Below are 19,368 nucleotides of genomic sequence, written 5' to 3' on the forward strand. Positions count from 1 at the left end.
CCTCTTAGAACTGCCTTTGCAGTGTCCCAGAGGTTCTGATAGTTTGTGTCTTCATTGTCGTTTTGTTCCAAAAAATTGGCGATTTCTTTCTTAATCTCATCTCTGACCCAGCTATCATTCAGCATAAGGTTATTTAACTTCCATGTTTTTGTATGGGTATGCAGATTCCTGTTGTTACTCAATTCAAGTTTTATTCCATGATGGTCCGAGAAGATGCATGGAATAATTTCTATTCCTTTAAATTTACTGAGGTTAGACTTGTGACCTAAAATGTGGTCAATTTTGGAGTAAGTTCCGTGGTCTGATGAGAAGTATGTGTATTCAGTTTTGTTGGGGTGAAATTTTCTGTAGATCTCTGCTAAATCTAAATATTGGATGGTTAGGTTTAAATCTAAGATTTCTTTGCTCAGCTTCTTTCTGGAGGATCGATCCAACACTGCCAAGGGAGTGTTCAAATCTCCGACGATTGTGGAACTGGAGGAAATCAAGTTGCTCATGTCTGTTAGAGTTTCTCTTATAAATCGAGGTGCATTCTGGTTGGGTGCATAGATATTAATAATAGAGATCTCATCATATTGAGTATTACCCTTAACAAATATGAAGTGACCAATCTTGTCCTTCCTTACTTTTGATGGTTTAAAGCCTACTGTATCTGCAAATAAAATTGCAACACCTGCTTTTTTCTGATTACCATTTGCCTGAAATATGGATGACCATCCTTTCACGCCAAGTCTGTATTTGTCTTTTAAGTTGAGATGTGACTCTTGTATGCAACAAATATCTGGCTTGAGTTTTTGTATCCAGTCAGCTAACCTATGTCTCTTTAGAGGACAGTTTAAGCCATTCACATTGATGGAGAGTATTGATAAGTCTGGTGGAATTTTGGGTATCGAGTTTTTCAAAGGTCCAGTGGACATTTTTAATCCTTTCGCCAGTGTGGAAGTTGGAGTTTGATCCGAAGTTTCTGAGTGAGTTTACTTTTGTGGTATAGGATTGGGTTGTTCATTGTGGAGGATAGGTCTGAGAACATCCTGAAGAGCTGGTTTACTTATGGCAAATTTTTTCAACATATGAATGTCATTGAAGTATTTAATTTCTCCATCATAGATGAAACTCAGTTTGGCTGGATACAAGATCCTGGGTTGAAAGTTATTTTGCTTTAGGAGATTAAAAGTTGATGACCAGCCTCTTTTGGCTTGAAAAGTTTCAGCAGAGAGATCTGCAGTTATTCTAATATTCTTACCTTTGTACGTTATAGTTTTCTTTCGCCGGGCTGCTTTGAGAATCTTCTCTTTCATGTTAACTTTAGTGAAGCTAATTATGATATGCCTGGGAGTGACTTATTGGGGTTGAATCGTGCTGGGGTTCTGAAGCTGTCTGTTATCTGAACTTAAGATTCTCTAGGCATGTCTAGAAAATTTTCTTTCATAATTTCATGCTGAAGGGCCTCTGTGCCCTCGGAGGTGACTTCATCATTCTCAGAAATTCCTATTATCCTTATGTTGCTTTTTTCGAATTATCTGAGAGTTCTCTGAGTGAATGATCCGTTTTTGCTCTCCATTTCTCTTCCTCTTTGAGAGATTGGGAGTATTCGAAGACTTTATATTCAATGTCAGAAGTCCTTTCTTCTGCTTGCTCCATTCTGTTGCTGAGGGATTCTACTGTATTTTTCATATCTTTGAGGGCTGTAAGTTCTTGCTTCAGTGTGTCTAAGTCTTTGGTGGTTTTGTCTTTAAATTCGTTAAATTCTTGAGACAACTTTTGAATTTCTCCTCGAATTCCTAATTCCATTTTATTAATCTTGTCTGCAATCCAAATTCTGAATTCGATTTCTGACATCTCAGCCAGTTGTTTATGAATGGGATCTTCAATCACATCTGCCGTATCTTTTCTTGGGGGGGTTGCTCTATTCTGGTTATTCATGTTACCAGAGTTTTTCCGCTGATTCCGCCCCATGGTTATTTTACTCCCTTTGGTTTTTCCCCTGGGGTTTTATCGAGGGCCCGTACAGTGTTGTGGCCTGAGAAACTGGGGCCCTGTCTGGTGTGGTGGAGCAAAGTGGTTCTGTCTTGTTTTCAGCTGGTTTCTGTTCGATCCTATTGCAACTTCTACTCTGGCTTGAAGTCTCAGCTGTGTGGAAAAATCAGCAATTAAGTCATCCCGCCTGCCCACCTCTGGACCCAGTTGGAAAAGGAGAATCAAACCTTCCTACAATCGCACACCCAGGGCACCGCCTGAAAAGTCCTCAGTCTATTAGCCCAGTTCAAAAGGTCAAAATCATCTGTCTCAATCGGCACTTGTCTCGGGTGGGAGAGTTCAAGAGGTCTCTGGGAACTGGATCACAGGGGCCTGGTGACTCCTCTGACACGGCTCACCCCAGTGCAGCGTGGAGTCAGGAGGAGCCACCCAGCAAACAGAGCAGTCTAGGAAGGTTGACGTCTCCTTCCCCACTTTGCCCCTCTGTCGGACCCAGTCACTGGTATCTCTGCAGATGGCTAACCCAGTTGCCTGCATTGAACAGACACTCCAGGGGTTTGCACCTGCCTGAATCACAAGGAAGTCTGCCAGGCCCCCGCAGACTGCCGCTATCTAGCAGGAGGAGATGGGGCCTGACATCTCTGAGTGTTTGATGCAGGTGATGGGAAGGAGATGTTCACTCAGGCTTAGCCCCGTCTCTGATGGATGCTGCTAACAGAACAGAACAGAACAGACAACTTTGCGGGGTTCTCTCTCTGTTCCTGTCGAAATCGCCTACAGGAGACGGGCTGTTTTGAGTTCAAACATCTTTGTTGCTGGAGATTTGCGTTCGAACACCTCTCTGGGTCGGCCCCGCCCTGGAAGCTTCCCGGGTTTGTGAGCCGTGTCAGGAAATCCCCCGCTCACGGGTGGCCTCCTCTGGTTGCCCAGGGAGACAGGGGGTGTGGCCTCAGAATATCCAGAAGTGAGTGTTCTGCCGTTAAAGAAAAAACGGCTGTTGATCTACCTCCAGGGAACTGCTGCTCTGGTGTGGGCACTCAGGCGACCCTTTTCTCCTCTGTCCCGCGCCCCAGAGTCAGCACTGAGCGGCTGCAGTTTGTGCTGGGTCCACACCCCTCAAGAGATCACCCAAGAATCAGAACTCTTGGGGGATGGGCCCCCAGACCCCAATTGGGAGTCGGGTTGGGGAAGCTAGAGTTTCATTCAGTTTTACGCAACACTACGGCCCGGGGAGGGCTCCTGCACTGCACCGCAGGGAAGTGCCGCCAAGGCTTGATTTCCCCTCAGCAGAGTGCCCTCTCCTCGCTCACATGTCCCAAAGTCAGCGCTGACCTGACGCAGCTCAGGCACTGTGCACTCCCCTTGAGAAATCACCCAAGGATCCGAACTCCTGGGGGATAGGCCCTCAGACCCCGAGTGAGAGTAGGGACTCTCAGCTCTCAGCGGGGAAGCTAGAGTCTTATTCAGTCTTGTGCCCCATAATGTTGCCCGGGGAGGGTTGCTGCACTGCACTGCAGGGAAGTGCTGCCAAGGCGTGACTCCCCCTCAGCCCAGTGCCCTCTCCTCACTCGCGCGCCTCACAGTCAATGCTGACCAGTCTCAACTTGGGGACTGTCCACTCCCCTTGAGAAATCACCCAAGGATCCGAATTCCTGGGGGATAGGCCTCCAGACCTCAGTGGGCTGGAGGGGAGCACCGGGGATTGAGGGTTGCCGGCAAAGGATTCCCAAAGTTCTATTCAGTTTTATGCCCGGCAGGAGAACGCCACGGCACCCCAGTAGGGGAGCTAGGTCCAGTTTTTAGAAGGTCTCTCCCTGGAGTGTAGTGGGAGGGCCTTTAATTTCTGCCCGCTTGTTCAATTGTGGGGCTCTTGAGCCGGTCTCATGGGGGAGGGGACTCCCGTCTGCTTGGTGGTGGATTTTGTACCTTTTGTTTGCGTCCTTGTGATCACAGCTTGCCTCAGCGGTGTTGATGTGCGTTCTTCAACCTTCTCTCTTGGTGAGGCTCAAGTCCACCAGGATATTTACTAAATTCCTGTCCCTTAACTCTCCTTCTGGACTGGAGCCTCTGTTGAAAGCTGGCTTCAGTCCGCCATCTTGTCTCCCTCCGACAATTGTTTTCTTAATCTCATCTCTTACCTAGCTATCATTCAACATAAGGTTATTTAACTTCCATGTTTTTGTATGAGTATGCAGATTCCTGTTGTTACTGAGCTCAACTTTTATTCCATGGTGGTTTGAGAAGATGCATGGAATAATTTATATTCCTTTAAATTTACCAAGGTTAGACTTGTAACCTAAGATGTGATTGATTTTGGAGTATGTTCTGTGGGCTTATGAGAAGTATGTGTATTCAGTTTTGTTGGGATGAAATGTTCTGTAGATGTCTGCTAAATCCAAATGTTGGATGGTTAGTTTTAAATCTAAAATTTCTTTGCTCAGCTTCTTGTTGGAGGATCGATCCAATACTGCCAAAGGAGTGTTGAAATCTCCAACTATTATGGAGCTGGAGGAAATCAAGTTACTCATATCTGTTAGAGTTTCTGTTATAAATTGAGGTGCATTCTGGTTGGGTGCATAGATATTAATAATTGAGATCTCATCATATTGAGTATTACCCTTAACAAATATGAAGTGACCATTCTTATCTTTCCTTACTTTTGATGGTTTAAAGCCTATTGTATCTGCAAATAAAATTGCAACACCTGCTTTTTTCTGATTACCATTTGCCTGAAATATGGATGACCATCATTCTCCCTGAGTCTATATTTGTCTTTTAAGGTAAGATGTGACTCTTGTATGCAACAAATATCTGGCCTGAGTTTTTGTATCCAGTCAGCTAAACTGTGCCTCTTTAGAGGACAGTTTAAGTCGTTTACATTAATGGAGAATATTGATTAGTCTGGTAAAATTTTGGGTATTGAGTTTTTCGAAAGTCCAGTGGACATTTTTAATCCTTTTGACACTGTGGAAGTTGGAGTTTGATCCGAAGTTTCTGAGTGAGTTTACTTTTGTGGTAGATGATTGGGCTGTTCATTATGGTGGCTAGGTCTGAGAATATCCTGAAGATTTGGTTTGGTTATGGCAAATTTCTTCAACATATGAATGTCATTAAAGTATTTAATTTCTGCATCATAAATGAAACTCAGTTTAGCTGAATACAGGATCCGAGGTTGAAAGTTATTTTGCTTTAGGAGATTAAAAGTCGATGATCACCCTTTTGTGCCTGAAAATTTTCAGTAGGGAGATCTGCCATCATTGTAATATTCTTCCCTTTGTAGGTGATGGATTTCTTCCATCTTTCTGCTTTGAGAATTTTCTCCTTCATATTAACTTCAGTGAATTGAATTATGATATTCCTGGGGGTGTCTTATTGGGATTGAGTCATGCTGGGATTCTGAAACTGTCTGCTATCTGAATTTCAGAATCTCTTGGCATGTCTGGAAAATTCTCTTTCATGATTTCATGGAGAAGGGCCTCTGTGCCTTGCGAGGCCATTTCATCAGTTTCAAGGGTTCCAATGCGGTGGATATTAGCCTTCTCTAATTATCCTAGAGCTCTCTGAGAGAATGATCCATTTTTGCTCTCCATTTCTCTTCCTCTTTGAGAGTTTGGGAGCACTCAATGGCTTGTCTTCAATGTCAGAAATCCTTTCTTCTTCTTGCTCCACTCTGTTACTGAGGAATTCTACTGTATTTTTCAGATTTTTGAGGTCTGCAAATTCTTGCTTCAGTGCATCAAAATCTTTGGTGGTTTTGTTTTTAAATTTGTTAAATTCTTGAGACAACTTTTGAATTTATCCTCAAATTTCTAATTCTGACATTTGAATTGCTGCTCAAATTTCTACTTCCAAATTTTCCTCCATTTTATTTATCTTGTTTGCAATCCAAATTCTGAATTTGATATCTGACATCTTGTCCTGCTGTTTATGAATGGGATCTTCAGTTACATCTGCCATATCTTTCCTTGGGGGGAGGGTGTTGATCTATTTTGGTTATTAATGTTACCAGAGTTTTTCTGCTAAATCCACCCCATGATTGTTTTATACCATTTGATTTTTCCTCTGAAGCTTTGTTGGGGACCCGTACAGTGCTAGTCTGAGAAATTGGGGACCTGCTTGGTGTGGTGGGGCTAAGTGGTTCTGAGTTGTTTTCAGCTGGTTTCTGTTCGACCCTAGTGAAACAGTTACTCTGGGTTGAAGTCTCAGCTGTGGAGAAATACCAGCAATTAAGTCACCCTGCCCCCCACAGGCAACAATTAAAAAAGGAAAATCAAACCTACCTACAACCACACACCCAGGGTACCACCTGAATAGTCCTCGGGTGATTGGCTCAGTTCGAAAGGTCCAAATCAATTGTCTTAGTCAGCACCTGTCTCAGGTGGGAGAGTTTAAAAGGTATCAGGCAACTGGATCACAGGGGTCTGGTGACTACTCTGATATGGCTTGCTCCAGTGCTGTGTGGAGTCAGGAGGAGCCACCCAGCAAATAGATCAGTCTGGGAAGGTTGATACCTCCTTTCCCACCTTGCACCTCTGTCACACCCAGTCACTGATAGCCCCGCAGTTGTCTGATCCAGTTGCCTGTAGTGAACAGATACTCCAGGGGTTTGCACCTGCCTGAAGCACAAGTAAATCTATTTCTGCTCAGCCAGGCCACTGCACTCTGCCTCTATCTATCAGGAGGACATGAGGCCTGACAACCTCGGGTGCTGGATGGAGGCTGGGGTTTGTTCACTCAGTTCCAGCCCCACCCCTGATCGATGTTACTGACAGAACAGAACAGAACAACTTTGTGGGAATTTTTTTCTGTCCCTGCTAAATTCCCCTGCAGAAGAGAAGCTGATTTGAGTTCCCAGAGCCTGTGCCTCAGTCACTGTCTTTGCTCGTGCAGGTTTGTATTTGGTTACCTGTCAGTTCTAACCTGCTGCCTTCCTTTGTTTATAGGCTGACAATCCCCTGAGGGCCGGGTGCATCTTAGGCTCAGTAAAGTGGTCCTCTGGGTCAGCCCCACCCTGGGAACTTCCAGGTCTGCGAGTGCGTTTCTAGTCCCTGGGCTCCACCCAGGTTGGTACCGCCTCAGGCAAACCCTTTACTCATGGGACCTGCGTTTCCATCCCAGATCCGTTTTATGGTGGTTGCCACCTGAGTAGATGCCCAGCCTCCTCTAATTGCCCAGGGAGACAGGGGATGTGGCTTCAGAATATCTGGGAGTGAGCCCTATTATTGCTAAAAGACGGCTGCTGCTCTGCGCCTCAGGGCACTGCTGCTCCGGTGTGGTTCCCTCTCAGCCAACCATCCTCTCCTCACTCCCATGCCCCAGAGTCAGCACTGAAGAGATGCAGTTTAGGCACTGTCCACAGCCCTCAAGAAATCACCCTGGGGGACAGGCCTCCAGACCTCAGAGTGAGAGCGGACAGGAGTGCTGGGAGCTCAGAGTTGCAGGTAGAGAATATATACAGTTTTATACAGTTTTATGTCTGGCAGGAGAACACCATGACACCCTAGTAGGGGAGGTAGATGCAGTTTTTAGAGGGTCTCTCCTGTGGAGTGCAGAGGGTGGACCTTTGAACTCTGCTTGTTTGTTTGTGGGGCACTCCAAGCCGTTCTCATGGGGGAGGGAACTCCCGTCCACTTGGTGATGGATTTTGTGCCTTTTGTTTGTATCCTTGTGGTCGTAGCTCACCTCAGCAGGGTTGATGTGTGTTCTTCAACCTTCTCTCTTGGTGCAGCTCAAATCCACCAGGTTACTTGCTAAATTTCTGTCCTTTAACTCTCCTTCTGGATGGGAGCCTCTAAACCCAAATCAAGACTGGAGAAGTAACTGTCACCCCATCCTTGTGCACATGAACACCACCCTTAGTCCTTCTGCGTGCTGAAGTCCCAGCCCAAGCAGCAGCATCACAGGGAGTGCTTCGCCATGGCCCTGGAGGATCTGGCTGCGTGTCCCTCTGTCTGTCCCACGGAACTGTCACCACGCTTCAAAGCCTAGAGACTCAGGGGCTGGTTTTATTTATTTATAGGTATTTCATATATTTAGTATAACATTGCTAATGGCACCTTTAAAAATAATTACTTTAATTAAATATTTAGTATTGGTGAAAATAAGTGAAATTGATCTCAGTTTACCTACCTAGCCACCTTGCTAAACTTTTCTATTTCCAGAAGTAGTTATCTATAATTTGTTTTGAGTTTTCAATGTAGAAATCATATTATTTGAAATTATTTATCTATTTTAAATCTTATAATTATTGTTCTCATGTTATGCTGGCTGAGACCTTGTAGTCTATATTCAATAGAAACAATAATAGGCATCCTTAATACTGCTTGATTTTAAAGAGAGTAGTTTTCATGTTACACTCTTATAAATGATGTTTCATATATATACATATGACATATTTTTTTGAGACAGAGTTTCACTATGTCGTCCTCAGTAGAGTGTCATCGCATCATAGCTCACAGAAACCTCAAACTCTTGGGGTCAGGCAATTCTCTTGCCTCAGCCTCCCAAGTAACTGGGACTATAGGCACCCACCACAATGCCCATCTATTTTTTGTCGCAGTTGTCATTGTTGTTTAGCTGGCCCAGGCCGCGCTCAAGCCTACCAGCCTTGGTGTGTGTGGCTGGCACCATAACCACTGTGCTATGGGCACCGAGCCTCCTGTTTATTTTTGGCAGATATTCAGTTTTCTGCAAGTTGCATTTTGTCATATTTGTTTTTATCTACTAAAATTGTGGGACACCAGAATATGCCACCCCCAAATATGTCTCCTTTGCATAAGGATGATTTTTGACCTGAAGACAATTGAGAATCAGTAGATGCAGGAAAGCTCTCTGCCCCATTCCTGTTTTCCTAAAAGCAGGACACACGGCACACACACGCACAGACTTATTTATTTATATTTTATTTTATTATTAATTTTTTTTTGAGACAGAGTTTCACTAAGGCACTCTGGGTAGAGTGCCATGTCATCATCACAGCTCACAGCAGCTTCAAACACTTGGACTCAAGTGATCCTCTTGCCTCAGCCTCCTGAGTAGCTGAGACTATAGGCATAACACCACCATGTCTGGCTAATTTTTCTATTTTTAGTAGAGACTGAGTTTCACTCTTGCTTAGGGTGGTCTTGAACTCCTGAGCTCAAGCAGTCCCTGAGCCTTGGCATCCCAGAGTACTAGGATTGCAGGCATGGGCCACCATGCCTGGACAGGACATACATTTATAAGAACAAAAGTTATCCTTCCTCCCTCCTATCTCTACCAGGAAGGACAACAGTTTGCCCCTGAAGACAACTTTAGACCCTAATGGACCTAGAGATAGTACCAGGGGAATCTACCTCAACCAGCTTTAGTAACTAACCTTTATCTACCATTTATTTGCCTGTCCACAATTTTCACATCCTAGAGATTTAATGTGCCTTTTCGTTGCCTTGGTACTTCTGTAAAAATGTACTATTCTTTGTTGAAGATGCTATGTAAGTTCTAGCACTCTGGGATGCAAGGCAGGTGGAACACTTGAGTTCACAAGTTCGAGATCAACTTGAGCAAGAGCTAGATCCTTTGTCTAAAAATAGCTGGGCATTGTGGCAGGTGTCTGTCTCCTAAGGCTGAAGTAAGAGAATCACTTGAGCCCAAGAGTTTGAAGTTGCTGTGAGCTGTGACACCACAGAAATCTACCCAGGGTGACAGAGTGAGACTCTGTCTCCCCCCCCCCCAAAAAAAAGCCATATAAGCTGGTATTCAAAAGCAACCTCTTTGAGAATTTGAGAATTAATCATTCCCTGAGTGTCTTCAAAGCATATATGAAAAATATGTGTTAATAAATTTCTGTTTGTTTTTCCCTTATTAACTATGTTTGTTACAGGGGTCATTTCCTACTAAGAACTTGTGAGGATTTAGAAAAAAATTAAATTGTTTGTCCTCCCTTACAAGATGATCATATTGTTTTCTAATTTGGACTATTAATGCAGTGAATTATATTTATAGGTTAAATAGTGTTAAAACAACTTTACTTTTTTTTTTTTTTGAAAAGTAAATTTATTTCAGGTTAAGGTGAGGGTACAAACAGCCAGGTCAAACATTTGATTTTGTTTAGTCCCTCTTGTGGTTATGTCCCACACACAAAAGGTGTTTCAAACACCCCTCATCCCATGTTAATTCAGTGGGGGCACCCCAATATCATCCCTTCTCAACTTTACTTTTAACTGAAAACAACATCAACAACAACTTAATCATGAAGTATGATTCTAGTTGTACATTTATTTTTTGTACATTAATTAATTAATTAATTAATTCAGGCTAATGTGAGGGTATAATCAACCAAATCACAATGTTTGACTTTGCTAGATGGAGTCCCTCTTGTAGCTATGTTCTGCACCCAAAAGGTGTGCCATACACCCCTACATTGTGCCCATTCAGTGGGTATAGATTTATTTTTATTAATATTTTGGGGGGGACTTTTGCATATGGATTCATGAGTGTGAATGGCCTAAAATGTTCTTTTTTTGTTCTTTGTTTGACTTTGGTGTCATATTTATACGGGTCATATAGATAGAATGACTGAGAGTATTCTACTTTTATTCTCTGGTGGAATTTGTGTAAGATTGTGTCAAAGTTATTTTTTGAATGTTGGATAGATATTACCTAAAAAGGTTTTTTATATTTACCTTGTATAAAGATTTTTAACTACTTTTGGGGCTCAGAAACTAATATCCCTAAACATGGCACTTTTATATGATGAACTGAAGAGGTCTCAAAGTCTCCCTGACGTTGTCTGCCCACACTTTTTGTCTCTCAGTCCTCTGTATCTCCCAAAGCATAAGATGAAGTTATTCTCTAAAGGTCCCTTGATCTGCCTAAAAGTCCAGACCTTCCTATGAATAAAACAATAACCTCTGGTCCTTTCCCTGAGTTTTCATTAACTGAACTCATATGACAGAAAAAGAAACTGAAGTCTGTCAACACACACGGATAGACTTCAGTCACAAACCATTATCTGTCATGAGGGCCCAACAAACTTTGTCCCAGGTCACCATGTGTTCTTAAAAATTTCCCCCTTAAAAATTCATGGGGAAGGGCTCTTCCCCATCTCCCTTTCCCCTAAGAAAATGGGTATATAACTATATGTATCCCATTGCATGGTGGAACAATCACTGATTCTTTCCCGTGCATGCTAAAATAATTGTATGCTGTTTCTCCTATTAATTTGCCTTCTGTGAGTTGACTTTTTCAGCAAACCTTCAGAGAGTAAGGGAAAATTGTCTGTTAGCCCCTGCATAACTTATTCAATTAGTTTAATACAATATATACTGAGTAGTGTCCACAGGTGATTTTAGCATTGTAAGGACATTACAGAGTGTACTTACACAACTTTAGGTGGTGTTGCCTATTACACTCCTAGAGTGTATGGTATAGCCTACTGCTCCTAGGCTACAAACCTGTACAGCATGTTACTGTACTGAATACTGTAGGCAATTGTAACACAATGGTAAGTATTTGTGTATCCAAATATGTCCAAACATGGAAAAGGTGCAGTAAAAATATGGTATTATAACCTTATGGGACCACTGTCATATATATGGCCTATCTTTGACTGAAATGTCATTGCATGGTACATGATTGTAGTTATAAGAATATTCAAGCTTGTTAATTCTTTCTAAGTCCATTTGTATAACTTTTATTTTCCTAATTTTTATTTATTATTTAATTTATTGGCATTAATTAAATAATTATATGTAACATAAATAATAATATGTTGACAAAGAGCCTCTCTTTGAGAAAATTTTAGTCAGGCTTCCCAGAATCCTCTTCCCAACTAGGTTTTGAATTTTGGACACTTGTGTCTTGTACATTGGCTAATTTTAGCAAGAATTCCTGTCAAATTTGTCTAAGAGAATCCTATGCACTCAATATCTGACTACCTTTGAGATGTGACAAATTCTTTAGCCCCTACCATCTTGGAGGTGATGTCTGATCACCTTGGGCTGCCTCCAGCAAGGATCCTATTGGGCCCATGTAGTCATAATTCCCTTTTACTCCTGATGCTTCTTCTTAGTAATTTTTTATTCACTGACACCCCACCCCAACCAACCTGCTCTTGGACTATATATTTGCCATTTTCCATGAAGTATTTGAACCTGATTTCTCTGCCTACAAAACTCCAATGCAGTGCTCTCTATACGTATTGTAATGGTCTTGAATAGCCTACCTTACTATCCTTTCTAAGTTTTGTTTTGTGTTTGGTTTTTAGAGATAAGATCTTACTTTGTCCCCAAGGCTGCAGTGCAGTGGCATGGTTATAGGTCACTGCAGCCTCAGACTCCTGGGCTCAAGGGATTCTCCAGCTTTAGGCTTGTGAGTAGATGGGACTACAGATGTGTGCCACTGCACCTGGCTAACTATTTCCTTTTTTTAGAGATGAGGTCTCACTCTGTTGCCCAGGATGGTCTCAAACTCCTGGTCTCAAGCTACCCTTTTTCTTTGGCCTCTCAGAGTGCTGGAATTTTAGGTATGAGCCACCTCACCTCCCATAATGTGCTTTAACAAACATCATTGAATCATTGCCTATAATCCCAGCACTCTAGAAGGCCAAGGTGGGTGGATTAACTGAGCTCAGTAGTTTGAGACCAGCCTGAGCAAGAGGGAGACCCTGTCTCTACTAAAAGTAGAAAAACTAGCTGGATGTTGTGGTGGGCACCTGTAGTTATAGCTACTCAGGAGGCTGAGGCAAGTGGATTGCATGAGCCTAGGAGTTTAAGGTTGCTGTGAGCTAGGAAATCATTCTACCCAGGCACTCTACCCAGGCTGACAGAGTGAGATTGTCTCAAACAAACAAACATTGTATCTTCTTTATTTACTTCTGCATATATAGTAATGTCACCCTTTTAACTTGCAGCAATGTTTGTATCTTCTTTCACTTTTTCATTAATCTAACCAAAATATGTTCAATTTTGTTAATCTATTTATACAAAGATTTTAATTTTGGCTTTGGTAATCCTCTTTGTTGTACCTTTTTCTTCACATAGAGTTGTCTTGACTTTATAATCATCTTCCATCTTCTTTATTTGGCTTTATTAATTTTCCTTTTATTATATTTTATGTTATAAGCTTAATTCATTAATTTTCTCCATATTTTCCTTTTCATCGTAAGTATTAAAGTTATATTTCCTGCTGAGTACCACTTTTGTTATATCATTTGTTTCATTGATTGATAATGACAAAGATTGACAAAGATTCTTTGCTTGATCAAACTTTAGTCAGGCTTCTCAACCTTCTCCTCAGCACATTTGTGTGCCAACTTATAAAATCCAGTTTTAGCAGAGCCCTGCTAAGTCAATTTATCAAGAACCTCTTACTCTTGTTATCTTATTTCTCTTGATATCTGATGAGGGTTCTCATACTCCATCATCTTCCAGGTGATGTCTGATCACTCTGACCTGTCCTCAACAAGACTCTTAGTAGGTTGTTTTAGCCAGATTTCCCCTTATCTGTGATGTTTTCTCTTAGTATTTTTTTTTGAAACAGAGTATCATTCTGTCACCCTAAATAGAGTGCCACAGCATCATCAAGCATTATAATAGCTCACAGCAACTTCAAACTCTTGGGCTCGCAAGTGATCCTCTTGGCCTCAGCCTCCCAAGTAGCTGGGACTATAGGCACTCACCACAAAGCCCAGCTATTTATTTTTTAGAGACAGGATCTCATTCTTGCTCAGTCTGGTCTCAAACTCCTAAGCTCAAGCAGTCCACCTGCCTGGGCCTCCCAGACTGCTAGGATTACAGGCATGAGCCACCACACCTGGACCTCTTAGTAATTTCATATTCACCAATCCCTATACTGTTCCTTGGCTATAAATTCCCATTTGCCCATGGTGTTTTCAGATTCTGGCTTGCTACAATTATCCCAGAGCTCTCAGAGCAGTAATGTATTTTTGGTGTTGGTTCAATTGCCCAGGGGTGTCCTCCTCATAAAATATCCTCCCAGGTCAATTTCATCAAGTGTTTTTCCTGCACTCTCTTCTAGTATCTTTATAGTTTCATGTCTTAAGTTTAAATCTTTTATCCAGTGAGAATCAATTTTTGTTAGTGGTGAAAGGTGAGGGTCCAGTTTCAGTTTTCTACATGTTGCCAGCCAATTCACCCAGCACCATTTGTTAAATAGGGAATTTTTCCCCCAATTTACACTTTTGATAGGCTTATCACATAGCAAATGACAATAAGTGGCTGGATTCATCTCTTGGTTCTCTAACTCCAGTAAGATTAGCCCACATCACAAATTCCCAAAACTAAAGATGTTGGTGTGGATGTGGAGAGAAAGGAACACTTGTACACTGCTGGTGGGAATGCAAACTAATACATCCTTTCTGGAAAGAAGTTTGGAGAACACTTAGGGAACTAAAAGTAGACCTGCCCTTTGATCCTGCAATTCCTATACTAGGTATGTATCCAGATGACCAAAAATTATTTTACAACAAAGATATTTGCACAAGAATGTTTATTGCAGCCCAATTCATAATTGCCAAGTCATGGAAGTAGCCCAAATGCCCATCGACCCATGAATGGATTAACAAAAAATTGTGGTATATGTATACCATGGAATGTTATGCAGCCATAAAAAAGATGGAGACTTTAGCTCTTTTTTGTTTACATGGATGGAGCTGGATCATAGTCTTCTTAGTAAATTATCTCAAGAATGGAAGAAAAAATATCCAATGTACTCAGTACTATTAAGAAACCAATATATAATCACCCACACTTTCATATGAATGATAAAACACAATTATAGCACAGAAAGAATGAGAGAAGAGGAGGGTGAGGGGAGGGGAGGGAGGTTGCCTGGTGGAGGGAAGGTAATTGGTGGGACCTCACCTATTGTGCATATTGCAAGGGTACATGTCAAATATATTAAGAGTAGAGTATAAATGTCTTGACACAATAATTAAATAAGTGAGGTGAAGGTTATGTTAACCAGTATGACATAAGCATTCAAAATTGTATATAAAATCAGCAAATTGTACCCCATAAATGCAGTAATATACACAGTTATGATCTAATAATTTTTTTTAAAAAAATACGAAAACCAAAAAGACTACAGTCAATGATGTTCAAAACTGATGAAAATATAAACCTACCCATTTAATAAGCTCAGGGAACACTAAGCAAGATACATACAGAAGAAACCATAGCTAGACACATGACAAACTCCTGAAAACTAAAGGTAAATAATAATTTGTATTTGTCACAAGCGGGTCTGAATTAAAACAGTTGTTAAGGGAATACTTCAGACAGAAGAAAAATGACCTCAGACTGAAACTGTAAGCTAATAGAATAACTGAACAACACAATTCAGAATTTGACATAATTGATTACATTTATTTGTTTCCTATTGCTGTTAAAACAAATCACCACAGAGTGGCCTTGTCCTCTGCCTCTTATCTTATTGTGTAGGTACTCCTCAGCTCTCATCAGCCTCCGGCTGTCCTTTGAAACCGAATGCCATGCCTTCCATTAAGTTGCAGAGTTCTGATGGAGAGATATTTGAAGTTGATGTAGAAATTGTCAAACAGTCTGTGACTATCAAGACAGTGTTGGAAGATTTGGGAATGGATGATAAAGGAGATGATGACCCAGTTCCTCTACCAAATGCTAATGCAGCAATATTAAAAATGATCATTCAGTGGTGCACCCACCACAAGGATGACCCTCCTCCTCCTGAGGATGATGAGAACAAAGAAAAGCGAACAGACTATATCCCTGTTTGGGACCAAGAATTCCTGAAAGTTGACCAAGGAACACTTTTTGAACATATTCTGGCTGCAAACTACGTAGACATCAAAGGTTTGCTTGATGTTACGTGCAAGACTGTTGCCAATATGATCAAGGGGAAAACTCCTGAAGAGATTCACAAGACCTTCAATATCAAAAATGACTTTACTGAAGAGGAGCAAGCCCAGGTATGCAAAGAGAACCAGTGGTGTGAAGAGAAGTGAAATGTGCCTGACACTGTAACACTGTAAGGATTATTTCAACTAATAGTTGCACTGCTCTGTTTATAATTGTTAATATTGGACAAACAGTAGACAAATGCAGCAGCAAATCCATTGTATTAGCAGAATATTGTCCTCATTGCATGTGTAGTTGGAGTACAGATTCCAAACCTATAGCTGACTTTCTTCTAGTATGATGGAAGTTTTTTTTTTCTTTGCTCTGAATAAAACTGAACTGTGGGTTCACTGTAAAAAAAAAAAAAATCACCACAGAGATGAAGACTTAAAAGAACAAAAAAGAGCAGATTAATTCTCTTATAGTTAGAGAGGTTAGAAATCTGAAATTAGTCTCACTAGGCTAAAGCCAATCTTTGTTGGCCCAGTTGGTTCTTTCTGGAGGTTGTGAAGGTAGAATATTACTCAGGGTTCTTCAGAGAAACAGAACCAATAGGATACACACACACACACACACACACGCACGCACGCACGCACGCGCACACACACGCACACACACACACGAATTGGCTCTTGCAATTATGAAGGGTGAGAAGTCCCAAGACTTGTAGTTGCCATGCTGGAGACACAAAAGAACCTATATGCAGTTCAAGTCAAGTTCAAAGGCCTGAGAACAAGGGGAGCTGATGATATGAGTTCTAAACCCAAAAGCTGGTAGAGCTGAGACCCAAGAAGAGTCACTGTTTTAGTTCAAGTATGAGGACAGAAAACAATGATGTCTAGGCTCTAATCAATTGGGCAGGAAGAGTTTCATCTTATTTAGCCTTTATGTTCTGTTCAGGTCTTCAATTGATTGGGTGATGCCCACACACATTAGTGAAGGCAATAGTCTTTATTCAGTCTACTAATTCAAATACTGTTTATTCAAATACTGTTTATCAAATATTGGAAATGCCATCACAAACACATCCAAGGTTTTACCTGGTATCTGGGCATCTTTAGCTCAGTCAAGTTGACATGTAAAATTAACCATCACAAATCCACCCTTGTCCAATTGATAACCATATGCATTTCATTAAACCATATTTGATCTTCAAATAAAGACAATAACAAGGTCATGATTCTGCTTAATATGATATAATTCTTGTACATATAAGTGAAAATGCACAAACTCCTTCCCTAGAAAAGGAGGTTAAATCCTTGAGCAATGTTTACTCTTTCCTTTGATATTCTGTAACTTAAATACTATGATTTAAAATCAACACTACTTAAATACTGTGATATAAAGTTAATATAACTTATGTTATATGATAATGAATAAATGCATACATATGCATACAAACACAATAAAGTAAGGAGGAAATGCTCTTAGTAATTATGGTGTTTGTTTCTGTAACTAATATTTATACCTGGTTGTAGCTAGTATTTACAATTCTCTTCTTCTACTACTCATTGTATATTCCCTTTGCCTTTACTAAGTATCTCAGTTTATGTCCTATCCCTTGTAGGTTAACCCAAAACTTGATTCCCAAAGTGCCCTTAGTAGTACTGCCCGTATCAGGTTGTTGTAGTTTTCCATTGACCTCAATCACAGGACATGTGCTGTGGTTTGAATGTGTCCTCTAAAGTTCATGCTTAATGATGGGATCTGAAGATAATTGAAACTGGATTAGCCCTACACTTTATTTTATTTTATTTTTTTTATTAAATCATAACTGTATACATTGATATGATCATGGGGCATCATACATACGCTTCATAGACCATTTGACACATTTTCATCACAATGGTTAACATAGCCTTCCTGGCATTATCTCAGTTACTGTGCCAAAATATTTACATTCTACATTTACCAAGTTTCGCAAATACCCCTGTAAGATGCACCACAGGTATGATCCCACCAATCCCCCTCCCTCTACCCACCACCACCCTCCCTCCCCTCCCTTTCCCACTTCCCCCTATTGTTATGTTATAACTGGGTTATAGCTTTCATGTGAGAGCCCCAAATTAGTTTCGTAGTAGGGCTGAGTACATTGGGTATTTTTTCTTCCATTCTTGAGATACTTTCCTAAGAAGAATATGTTCCAGCTCCATCCATGTAAACATGAAAGAGGTAAAGTCTCTATCTTTCTTTAAGGCTGCATAATATTCCATGGTGTACATATACCACAATTTATTAATCCATTCGTGGATTGATGGGCACTTGGGCTTTTTCCATGACTTAGCAATTATGAATTGGGCTGCAATAAACATTCTGGTACAAATATCTTTGTTATGATCTGATTTTTGGTCTTCTGGGTATATGCCCAGCAGAGGAATTACAGGATTGCCCAGCAGAGGAATTACAGGATTGAATGGCAGATCTATTTTTAGATCTCTGAGTGTTCTCCATATCTCTTTCCAAAAGGAATGTATTAATTTGCATTCCCACCAGCAGTGCAGAAGTGTTCCCTTTTCTCCGCATCCACGCCAACATCTCTGGTCTTGAGATTTTGTGATATAGGCTAGTCTCACTGGAGTTAGATGATATCTCAAAGGAGTTTTGATTTGCATTTCTCTGATGATTAAAGATGATGAGCATTTTTTCATATGTCTGAAGGCCGTGGGCCTGTCTTCTTCAGAGAAGTTTCTCTTCAAATCCCTTGCCCAGCCTGCGATGGGATCCCTTGTTTTATTCTTGCTGATGTGTTTGAGTTCTCTGTGGATTCTGGTTATTAAACCTTTGTCAGAGATATACCCTGCAAATATCTTCTCTGATTCTGAGGGCTGTTTGTTTGCTTTACTTACTGTGTTCTTGGCTGTGCAGAAGCTTTTTAGTTTGATCAAGTCCCAGTAGTATATTTTTGAAGGTGCTTCAATTGCCCGGGGAGTTCTCCTCATAAAATACTCGCCCAGAACAATTTCTTCAAGGGTTTTCCCTGCCCTCTCCTCTAGTATTTTTATAGTTTCATGTCTTAAGTTTAAATCTTTAATCCAATGAGAGTCTATCTTAGTTAATGGTGAAAGGTGTGGGTCCAATTTCAGTCTTCTGCAGGTTGCCAGCCAGTTCACCAAGCACCATTTGTTAAATAGGGGATCTTTTCCCCACTGAATGTTTTTAATTGGCTTGTCAAAGATCAAATAGCGGTAAGTAGCTGGATTCATCTCTTGGTTCTCTATTCTGTTCCAGATATCTACTTCTCTGTTTTTGTGCCAGTACCATGCTGTTTTGATCACTATCAATTTGTAGTAAAGTCTGGGGTCTGGTAGTGTGATTCCTCCTGTTTTGTTTTTATTTCTGAGGCTATTCGAGGTTTTTTCTGATTCCATATAAAACGAAGTATTGTTTTTTCAAGATCTTTAAAATATGACAGTGGAGCTTTAATAGGGAGTGCATTAAAATTATATATTGCTTTGGGTAGTATGGACATTTTGATAATGTTGATTCTTCCCAGCCATGAGCATGGTATGTTTTT

The 19,368-nt window shown here is 40.9% G+C and overlaps 1 protein-coding gene across 1 annotated transcript; it reads left to right on the plus strand.

The window, feature by feature from the left end:
* Positions 1 to 15,435: 15,435 nt before the first annotated feature.
* Positions 15,436 to 16,210, plus strand: LOC128577527 (S-phase kinase-associated protein 1-like). The gene has a single exon (XM_053579768.1). The coding sequence runs from the start codon at positions 15,470 to 15,472 to the stop codon at positions 15,959 to 15,961; it is 492 nt and encodes a 163-aa protein (XP_053435743.1). The 5' UTR covers positions 15,436 to 15,469; the 3' UTR covers positions 15,962 to 16,210.
* Positions 16,211 to 19,368: the final 3,158 nt, after the last annotated feature.

This window comes from Nycticebus coucang, chromosome X, assembly GCF_027406575.1.
Source record: "Nycticebus coucang isolate mNycCou1 chromosome X, mNycCou1.pri, whole genome shotgun sequence".
Lineage (NCBI taxonomy): Eukaryota > Metazoa > Chordata > Mammalia > Primates > Lorisidae > Nycticebus > Nycticebus coucang.

Bases quoted from the DNA above. Each gene is read 5' to 3' on its own strand.
- LOC128577527 (XM_053579768.1), top strand. From the start codon at position 15,470: ATGCCTTCCATTAAGTTGCAGAGTTCTGATGGAGAGATATTTGAAGTT.